Genomic DNA, 11044 nt, shown 5'->3' on the forward strand with positions numbered 1-11044 from the left:
TTTGATAAAATAACGACCTTAAAGAACGAAAGTTATGCGCAAAAAATACCCTACAGTTCGCCATTTTCCCACGCCTAAAGCACGAACGATGCACTCCCGTGGGCCGATCAAAATATGCCACAACCTTTCCACACCTACGGCCAAAATACTTTTTCCCACACGCCCCGTCGATTATTCCGGTCTGTTGGGAAGCCTGATGTACAGAAACGATCAATCAAACGCTGCCTCTGGGCTGTGGGGAACGAAGCGAAGCGACACGTTTAACACCGTTTCGAAAGTAACGCCATCCGTGGGAGTGATGAAGTGATGGCTTATGACTGCCGGGATTGGTGCCTTCGGTGTGGGGCGTCGAGTTGGAGAGGAGGAGTTGTGATAATCAGGACGGATTCTGTACGGCCCAAAGTGGATTTGCTAGTTATTAACTTGACAGCGACAGGCTCGTTTGCTGCGGTTAAGTGACACTTCAAAGCAGACAACGTTCCAAGGACCTGTGCAGTGTTAGTTGTGAAAGAGCTGAGCACACACAGTCATACAGAGCCATACAAGTGAACGCGAGTTCGAGAGCTTACGGACAAGTTGTGCTTTGATCGATGCTGCACAAAGCCGGATACGCGTGTGCTTGTGAGTGTTCTGTTTGAATGTGATAAAATGTCATTAAGATGGTGATACAGATTGTGCGTACAATCGGCAAATATCAAACGATACATCGCACAACAATCTTGTTTCATCGTCATCGGTTGTACAATGTTTGCGGATAAATAGCTACGAGAAGACCCACAAAGGGAATACGACACAATGGTACTACATTCATGTGCCTGAAAACGGACGGTTATGGTTTAATTGAATCTCGTCGCAATTCTCTTGTGATTGACCTCATAATTAAGGCTTAAGGATGCTAAGCGATACAGCAGAAGTCAATTGATAGTTGTCAAGGAGAACAATTGACGAATGTTTGAGAAATTACCTGAAGTTATTCAGAGATCATAAATAGAACTATAAGATAAATGGGTTTCGTACATTTCATCAATATTAAAAACAAATCTCGTAATAACTAACACATGCTTTAGCAACAAACGTCTTTTTCCATCAGTTTGACGTAAAAGTGTCGATGTGAAGGTAATTTCTCGTCAACTATGCTCGCCAACAGCTTGTCAACTCACCGCTGGATCATCATTAATCATGCTTTCGTTTCAATCAATACCCTCTGCTTCGAGAGTGATGTTAGAACAAGCATGTGCCATGTAACTGGAGTAATCGAGCAAATGAAGGAAATGAGTCGAGTGCATGAAGCGGTTCATACTTCGTGCAAGCCATGTGACGAACACGAGACAGCAGAAGATGATCAGAACAATATTCAGTATTATCCTGTGTTGAAGACTATAGTCAACTAGCTCTTAAACCGTTTGTGAACTGTCAATATTATATCCATACACATGACGATGAAGTTTCCGACATCTTTAGACACATAAGACGCTTTATGTTAAATCATTTGCTAGAGAATAATTTTGTTGAAGAGAACTTTAAAAGCATCTTCACTTAAATTCAAGCTTTAAGGGTTGGAGTATAATATTTAACCTAATTTCAGTACGACAAGCATTCCTCCACTGTTAAACGATGAAACCATCACTCGTACATGTATGACGAATGAAATACATCAGGCAATGAAGTATAAATGCTCCACAACTAAAAACAAATACAAAACACAAACAGTAACATTCAAACTAGATCACAATCACAAGCCATTAGAGCGAAAGAGAACACCACCGATCATACAGGAAAAGTGTGGGAACAACATTTTCCCACAATTTCACTTCCGTTTACACGATAGTAAACGATAGTATGTAGTTTTTCAAGCTCCAATTTTTAATTCTTTTTAGTGCTGAGCTTCCACTGCTTCCGTTGAGGGCATGAGAACATTCATCCGCCACCATCAACCACCTACATTCTCTGGAACTCTCTCCCACTTTCTATCTCTTCCTTTCTCTTCCCTTTGACTGTAGTGTGCATTGCGGTAATGGTGCATGTAATATTTTAAATTATTATCTGCCCGGTCGTAGCGCCTGAAATATGATTCCCCGTTGGACACTTTCAATTCATCGTTGCCGGAAAATGGAATAGTTCCCTCCCAGGGAGAGTGCGACAGAGAGGATGTGTAGTAGAAACGCTCCTGTCGTACCAATACCACGAAGACACACAGCTTTGATACGGAAAAACGTTTACAGATGCCTCAAAAGGGAAATCCCTGTTTTGGTTCTATGTATGTGTGTGGTGGATGCAAAACCATGCTCGAAATTGCAACACAGGATAGAGTGCACAGGTCCTGGGATGGTCCTTGGCTTAGATGTCCTTGGAGAGTACGTGGACACACCTTGGTTCAGGTGGTCGGTGGCTTAGGGTGTCCCAAACGATCTGGTCAGGATTTATATGCTCACAAAAACCTTTTCCACTAACGAATGGCATGTTAATCGCCGACAAAAACAACTGATCCCGATATGACCCGTGCTGTACGACCAACATCTCTTTCCATCGTAAGGGTTATGGTGTCATTGAATAGTTAAAATCTTGAGGGAAAATGAGGATTTAGATTGCTTCTGGGGAAGAGGTCAATGGAGATGAATATGAAGGATCAGCTTAGAAGATGCTGTTATCGTTAAACTAAAAGCACTTTAGGCAATACACTTTAAGTAATTCTCATGAAGAAGATGTATATCATGTGTTGTAGGCATCGACAGATTTACCGTACGCTGCCAAAACATGAACCATAAATAATCGACTTTTCTTTAAATTTATTTGAGTTTAAAGAGTTCAGAAGATGCAACAGGACGATTAATGTGTATCTTTTGGTCCTATGCCAAGCTGTTCTTTTCAACCAAAAACTATATACATGACATGACCTCTTTCGTGACAGAAACATTCTTAAAGCATTGCAAGCAAATGTATTCATTAAGGTTGAATGATATCCGGAATCTTTAACATAACTTCTCTTGGTCTTATCTGTTGATGATATGAAATCACTCGATACAGAAAATCCCACCCTAAATCTCCAGCGAAGGCCACAGAATACCACCATTCTTATGACAAATTACCACCGATTATGTGCTTCGTCATTGTTTTGCAGCTACCTTCACGAAGCTTAAAACCCACCCTCTACACTCCACCAGTTTTGGAATGTTTTCCCTTTCCGATACACACGGTAGCAAATCTTTTGAGACTGAAAAATGTTCTCGAAAGGCTACAAGGAACAGAGCACGGCTGTAGAATAATGCAGCCAAGGGCCCAGATGTCACAAAAAGTAACGCCACAATAATGAGTGGTGAAAATGGAGAAAAATGACACTTCAATTTTCCCCGTGCCTGAGTTCGAAAATCTCTTCTGACAACGGGTCTTCGCAGCTAGCGGGAGTTTGTGAGGTGAAGAGCCAAAACCTCCGGCCAGGAATGCCATTGTCACTCTGGCCGTGACATTGATGGGAGGCAAAATTATAAACAGCCCTACTACCTACCCACCCGTCTGATAAATATCGTGAGAATCCTTGTACCGCTGTTCTGGTTCTATTCCGAGCAAAGCTTTAATCTCGTCCCGGTCCCGCGGGTCAGTGGGATTTTTACTTTTACTTTGGGGACGGATGAATAATGTATGTGGGTCGCGAACGTGACAGGAATGTTTTCAGGGTAGTTGCAATGGTCCAGTGCAATGTTTGTTGCCGTATCCTTGACACACAATTGTCCATTTCGCTTGATTCTTCAATTCACATCGGTGCTGGGCGTGAAGGTTGGGTGGGCATGAGGAATATTTATATTTTGGGGATTATTGTTGTACCTTGCGGCACGATTGTGTACTAGATTATGGTGCAAGAGTGTGGATGGGCGTGTTGTATTGGTGGGACAGTGTGATATGGGAGAGGGATGCTCTATTCATAGGACCATGAAATTCATCAAGGTGTACTTATTACACATCGGTTGATCGTAATATTGTGTAGGATGTAGTAAATCAGCAGGAGAAGTACATGTACATTGGTCGTAGATGGCAATATTGTGGTATTATCATCAGTTTTAACGACGATGATTGTAGGATGTTTCATTGGAAGGTCATAGGATTTGACCTTATCAAGAGAATATTACTGAAATGCTTGATCTGATAAGCTTGCCACAGAGTTTACATGCCAATAAAACATTGAAAAGTATTTGGGTAAAATCTATAGTGTGACTGTGATTACATTGTAATAGTGTAGAAAGTGCATTTGCTAATCCTCATCAAAAACACCCCAAAATCTCCTTTGATAAAATAAAGCTTCAAAGTAACTGCACAAAATAATTTTTTAATCTTTCTCGAACACTTTTCCACACATTTGGTTTCTACATCCTTCTATCAATGCCCTTATTTCAAACGCATTATCCAAAGCTCTGCTAATGAAAATATACTCCTAAGTAATGCTAATCCATTTCTTCCATAAATGAACCAAAGCAACATATTTTCGAGCACATCTTATCGCCTGTTTCTGCACTTTGCGGTGAAAAGCTCCGGCAGCGGAGCACACAGCAGGACGAGAAAACACCAACAGCTCGGTTTAAAATGCTCTCGGCCCCATTAGACGATGGTGCCCAGCTCAGCCAGACTCGCTATCTCAGACCGCATCGGCAGCTTGCTTTGGAAAACAAAACGCTGACCTTCTTTCTGCTGCGCAAACCCGCATTGGAGCTTTCATAAATATCGTCATAATCTCCTTAACCGCTCCTGTTTTCGATATCTTCAACTCGACTCGACCCGGCGCGTTATCTTCTAATGCTAAGCCCATACCTTTGCTGCATCGTTTGGGGTAATTTCGGTAAGGTCAATTGATATTCCAAGTCAATGTCATCCCATGGGCGGCGGTTGGAGGTTTCACACGCTGGATGTTTGTTTTCAACCAGCTAATCCGGTGGCAGGATGGGGACCGCAGCTAGAATAATCAGCTTTAGCTCTTAAGGATCGAGAAGCTGCTTATTGAAAACTGGTTCGTGAAATTTTTGCACCTTCTAGTGGAGAGCTAGTGGAACGGATCAGTATGACAAACTATATCCTACCGTTGCCTTCAATGTGGTATACATTTTCGGCAAACGCTTCCGATGCGACTTGGCAGTAAATTTGCATCTTCAATGAATATACATGAGCACGATGGATGGATCTTTCCCCGGTTTAATAAAGCAAATGTCAAACAACCGAAATGTTTGTTGACACTACTCCACTAGGCTCGCATATTTCACGGTTCAGCAAAACAACCAAGCTCGCACGAGCGTAAACATCAACCTTCATTCTCTTCCGATGCCGACAGCCAACGGATCATTGCTTTCCGCACGCTAACTTTCCCACACGGGTAGGTGTTTGCGATTAAGATTTCTTAGCATTTACGCTTACAACACATGGTGCAAAGTGATCTACACTTTAATATGCAACGGTTTTGCATGTTTCAACTAAACTGCAAACAGTTTTTTTCTATTTTTTTGCACCTTCCGAATCACCAAATACAGCCCAATGAGCCGAACATCATCAGATCAATTACCACCGGAAGCACAAGATAAACAACGATAATTTTTGCTCTACAATTCCGTAAACAAAAAAAGTATACTCCCAACTGCATCGCCATGAATGCATCATCAACTGGAAAGATAATTGCATTTCCGTTTTATCACGCTTGCAAAGAATGCGAACGAAAAATGTGGCCAAAGATCAGTTCAAAGCGGAGCAAAATGAAAGACCGTTTGTGGCGATTTAACAAATATGCTCAAACACACCCACACATACACGACTTTTGGTTGCGTTTGCGAGACACAACTCACTGCACGATTTCCACGCTTCCCGTTCTGCTTACACCTATCGGAGTTCATTCGATTAGCCGAATGGTGCGCGGGCGTCATGTTAACATTTCACTGCGCTCCCGGTGATAAATCCCATCTCGTGGCGATGGCGGGCTCCACAGTTCCGCTTACGGATTAAGGTCAATTTTCCGATTTCCATTGCGGGGGGTGGTGGTGAGAGTATTTTGGCGATCGTCAGCACATTGAAAGCGCATTTAGCTTTATTTTTTCACATTGCCAAACATTTCCGCTGTCAGCGTGGGTAGTAGTATCTCGGAAATCGTGCCAAAAGTTCACCTCCCGCATGAGCGGACAAACCGTACCGCCGAAAACCTGCGGCAAAGTGCATGTGACAAAATCGGTTCGACTTTTCACACACGCTAGCAGCAAGCAGTACCATTTACCATTTCGCTGCGAGCAGAGGGTGAACTTTTATGCATCCGTGTGTGTGTGTTTCTGCGTTTGTCGATGTTTTCACCGTCGTCAGTGTGGAGCCATCGTAAAATGTGGTACGAAAGAGCAGGAGGGTGGGAAAACCGCAAGATGAAACGTTAAAAATACAATCCGCCACTGATTGCAATTGAACGGTTCTCTGCAGCATGCAGTTGGCGGCGAAAACTGCCAACGAAAAACGGTGAAATACGTGATGTCTGTTGTAGTTTGAAAGATGCTTTATACGTTGGTCACATTAAAATGACAACTTAAGCTGAATTTAAAATAATATTTCACAGCAAGCTTTCAAATGCATTTTGAATTTTATATATGAAATGAATGAAAAATGTAATACAAGAAAGCCTCCGCTAGTGTCACTGCAATATACACATTTTCATACCATCCATCCAGTGAAACTCCTGCCCCACGATATATCCTTTCTGAACATTCTCTTGCAGGCCTTTACATAAATGGTAATATGCAGAAAAGGACCATCCAAACGTGCAGTAAAGTCTCGCACATACACACCACTCCCAAGGGAATGATTTGCATTTGGATAATACACAGCTTTTCTTTACCACACAACAACCCTCTGCTCTCACCCACCCGAACGTGCAGGACAGAGCAGGAATGCAGATTAAAATAAATTACTCCATATTTCTCCGGGGAAATCGATATTGTGTAATGCGCATGGATCAAGAAGCCCGTTGCCGACCGCACATTGTGCTCCACTCCCCCGAGCGACACGACCGTATGCTCGGTAAGCTCCTCCGAAGCAAATCAGCCCTCAGTACCGGAATGTGCCAGCGTGGAGTCATCAATCAATTGTGATCACTCGCCTTCATTAACGACCTTTCGGTTCCTTTATCGGATGCTTGTACCATTTCTTCCACGGGACACCGAACCGGAAGCAGAAGCCCGGGACCGTGTTTGCTGCCGTGTTTGCGGGAGACGGGGGGGGGGGGTTGAGAGTGTAAGACGTTCAACACACAACACATCGATAGCCTCCGCCCTAGGCCGGCAAATGGTGGTGGAAGTGGTGCTTCCATCCTACATGAGCAGAAACACGCCTCGACGGTTCGCTAAGCACAATTCATAAAAGCAAAATTGGAATTGCAAATATGCTTTTTCCTGCGCCCCGAGGGGACTTGATCAAGCCCCTCCTGCACTAGTCGCCATTTCGAACCTGGCAAACTGCTCGTTCAGTTTTGCAGCGGAAATGTTTACGCGCAACAGGATAGGATGCCGCCATCGGAGGAAGGCACGCTCGTAGCTCGGGCAAAATAGCTACAAAATAAGTGCCATCGGCGTCTACAGTAAGTCTTGTTGCTTCTTCCCCACTGGTATAATAGCAAAGCAAGCGGCATAATATTGAGCGTTTCCAAGCGTCTTCTGGGTTTGGCTAGGTCGATTGTTCGACAAAATGATAGTTTCCGCTTGGATGGTCGTCGTTTTATGAGCACACTCGGCGCTGGGGAAGCAAAATGTTAGCACAATGTGCTATGGTTTTATGTTAAAGCATAGCGCGTTTTCTACAAGACAGACAACAACATTCTTGCCAGGACGGATTATTAACTCGATCTTTACACACAAAAGTTCAAAAGCTAACTAAATAATTTTAATTTTGTACCAATTTAAGTTGAGAATAATCTATCTTCACGCTTCATACATCTGCTACCAGGAGCGCAGCAATAAAAACATATTACAGAATGTATAAATCTTATCTTAAACGAAGACGGGTCGAAACCAGACTAGACTAGAGGCAGCGTTTAATTTTAATCTTACGTTTATTTCACCAATAATCATCTTAGTTATCACTATCAAACATTATCTTGCAGCTTGTCAGACACTGTTCGGCCTGATAGTAATGACGTTCTCATTATCTAAACGCTAAGGTTAATGGCTCGGTACACACGAAGATAAGTTTTGTTGTAGTTTAGCCAAATGTCTACCCCGTTGAATCGTGCCAAGGCTACGGCTCTCAGTCGCTCTCAGCTCGCCACCATGACTACTTCATCTTGGATTTCGCGCCTGTTATTACATCGAAATGAGTGCTTGGCATCATTTTCTGGTAAGTTGCCTACAACAGTCTCGAACATTGTTTCTGATTTGGTGTTCCCAATCCACTCTGCAGCCACTCTCTGCATCTTTATGGTCGTATGCTGCGTTGCATGGTCTTCGCCGGCCCTGCCAAAGCTCCTAAATCAGCCGAACCCACAGGTATCAATAACGCCCGGTGACGGTTCTTGGATCGCATCAATTCAAGCTATTAGTGGTATCTTTGGATTGATTCTTGCCGGGCTCATTGTAGACCGATTTGGACGCAAGTGGCCATTTATTGTCAGTGCTCTGCCCGTGATTGCCGGATGGACTATGATAGCATTAGCTCGGACGGCGCTGTTATTGTACATCGCCCGCTTTCTCTTCGGTATTTCGTACGGCATGGCGTATGGAATAATTTCCATCTACATCGGGGAGATCACCTCGGACGAAGTTCGGGGTGCGGCCGCGTCACTCATCACAGTACTGGCTAAACTGGCGATACTGTTCGAATATTCCGTAGGGCCTTACGTTAGCTTCGAGACACTGGCTTGGCTTTCCATGGTTGGACCGGTTCTATTTCTGCTCACCTTCGTGTGGATGCCCGAGTCCCCGCACTATCTGCTCGGAAGGGGACGCATTGCTGAAGCCCGACGCAGCCTACAATGGCTGAGGCGGACCTCGGCCGTAGAGGAAGAGCTCAACTGTACATGGAAATCCATCGAACGTACAGCCAGCGAACGAGGCTCGATGAGAGAACTGTTCCTGCCGGCTTATCGTAACAATCTCATCATAGTGCTGATTCTTACCTTCGGTATGCAGATGGCAGGAATTCAAGCAGTCCTCGTCTACGCACAGACCATCTTTTCCCAGATTTCCAGCGATCTAACCGACGCGCAAATGTCCATCGTGCTTGGTGTTGTGCAAATGGTGACCGTGTCCTTTCCGGTGTTTCTAGTCGATCGTGTCGGCCGACGTCCGCTGCTACTGTGGTCCAGTGCCGGAAGCTGCATAGGGCTGCTGCTCGTTTCCATCTACTTTACGCTCCAGGCGGCCGGCGTGAACGTTGAAAGCTTCGGCTGGGTCTCGTTCGTTGGACTGCTGTTCTTCGTCATTTCGTACGCCTTCGGGATGGCCACTGTACCGTTTGCAATTATGAGTGAAATTTTCCCCAAAAACATTCGAGCCCACGCGAACGCCCTGTTTGGAATTCTGAGCGGTGTCGCCATCTTTGCCGTGTTGAAATTGTTCCAGATAGCGCTTGACAATGTCGGTGCATACCTTCCGTTCTGGGTGTTCACCGTTAGCATTGGGTTGACGTTTGGGTTCGTGTTTCTTTACATTCCCGAAACCAAGGGCAAGAGCTTGGACGAGGTGCAGGAGATTATTGCCGGATGGCGTAGGAAGAGGGATCCTTCCAAGGCTGTCATTGTAGGAGATTAAAGCTGGTCTATTTTGATGTAAATGATCTGTACACATAACATGATCTGTAAATCATAAATTGAATCTGTTTCGTGTCTGTTGCAGTTTGAATTATTCAGCTCAAATTTAATACAGTTCTTTTAAATACTAAGGTGAGCATTTTAGTCAGAAAGAAATACATTTTCCATGAGCTGATTCAAAGTACCATCAATTTCAATTAGCAGTGAATTTTACATTCTCAAATGCACTACTTTGCTCCCTGCCGTTGTCAGCATGCTAAAAGAATAGAAATCGATACTTTTCAAACAATCATACCTTCAAGCGTTTGTCTATCACACAAAAGGGTACGTAACCCGACACTTATCTCCTTTACAATAGCTTTTGCTTTAGTCCGTCACACATTTCAACCAGCGCTAAAATTCTTTCAAGAGTGCAAAAGATCTCCCTTAGCGGACAAAAGATGGCAAACGCATTCCAGCACGTTTTCTGGATTTATTTTACTCGTCACAGGGAAAACCTGCCTACAAGATGCCACTTCCGGTCCTCCGCCCCAGTAATGGATCATTGCCCCTTTGTCGTCGTGCTTTGAACGTGACTTTCAGCGAAAGAACTTCAGCAGCACTACCCCGTTTACCGGCAGTCGTTTTCTCTGTTTCTGTCACTCGTCGCCTTTCAACTGTATCATTACACCAAAAGGAAGGCAACCATTTTGGGCAATTATTTGTGCCTCACAGCCAGATTCGTTCATTTCCGTTGGCAGAACCCTCCATTTATTTAAAGGGAAGGTTAAGGCACAAACAACCGATTGAAATCGTGCCGGCGAAGGCTTTGCAAATTGCAAACTACTTCCTTATGGAGGTTCTGTGTTGCGCGGGGAAGAACGGGGACAATTTTCCACTCAAATCACGAAGAAAAAGCTGTGAGAAGAAGGAGTTTCTGAGGAAAACTAACAAACGAATGAACTTCACTGAGCTGTACAGCGCGAACGATTCATTCGCCTCATTACATTCTGAAAACAGTGGGTTCATATTGTTCTGAGTCACAGTTATTTGCTGAAGAGTCTTGAAGAGATGGAATTTTGGTCGGTTCGTAAATCACGTATGAAGAGGGAAAGGAATTCTAGGAAATGTGTATAATGAAAAAGGAAGATAAAGACGAAATCTCAGCAAAATAATCTTGATACGAATTCTACAGCTTTTCATAATTTTTCGTCTTGCAAAAAGGGCTAAAGGACTGAAGGACTTAAAACACGAAACACGAACAATGTCATCCATCAAAAGCTGAGTCATTCGTGTGTGGATTTAATTGTGCTTCTG

At 43.8% G+C, this 11044-nt stretch overlaps 1 protein-coding gene across 1 annotated transcript; it reads left to right on the top strand.

Annotated features, from left to right (window-relative positions):
- Positions 1-8184: 8184 nt before the first annotated feature.
- LOC120959060 (facilitated trehalose transporter Tret1-like) lies at positions 8185-9879 on the top strand. Its single transcript, XM_040382205.2, has 2 exons — positions 8185-8337; positions 8401-9879. Exons 1-2 carry the CDS (start codon positions 8211-8213, stop codon positions 9747-9749), a joined length of 1476 nt encoding a protein of 491 aa, XP_040238139.2. The 5' UTR covers positions 8185-8210; the 3' UTR covers positions 9750-9879.
- The last annotated feature ends 1165 nt before the right edge of the window (positions 9880-11044 follow it).

The sequence above is a fragment of the Anopheles coluzzii genome, chromosome 3, assembly GCF_943734685.1.
Source record: "Anopheles coluzzii chromosome 3, AcolN3, whole genome shotgun sequence".
NCBI lineage: Eukaryota > Metazoa > Arthropoda > Insecta > Diptera > Culicidae > Anopheles > Anopheles coluzzii.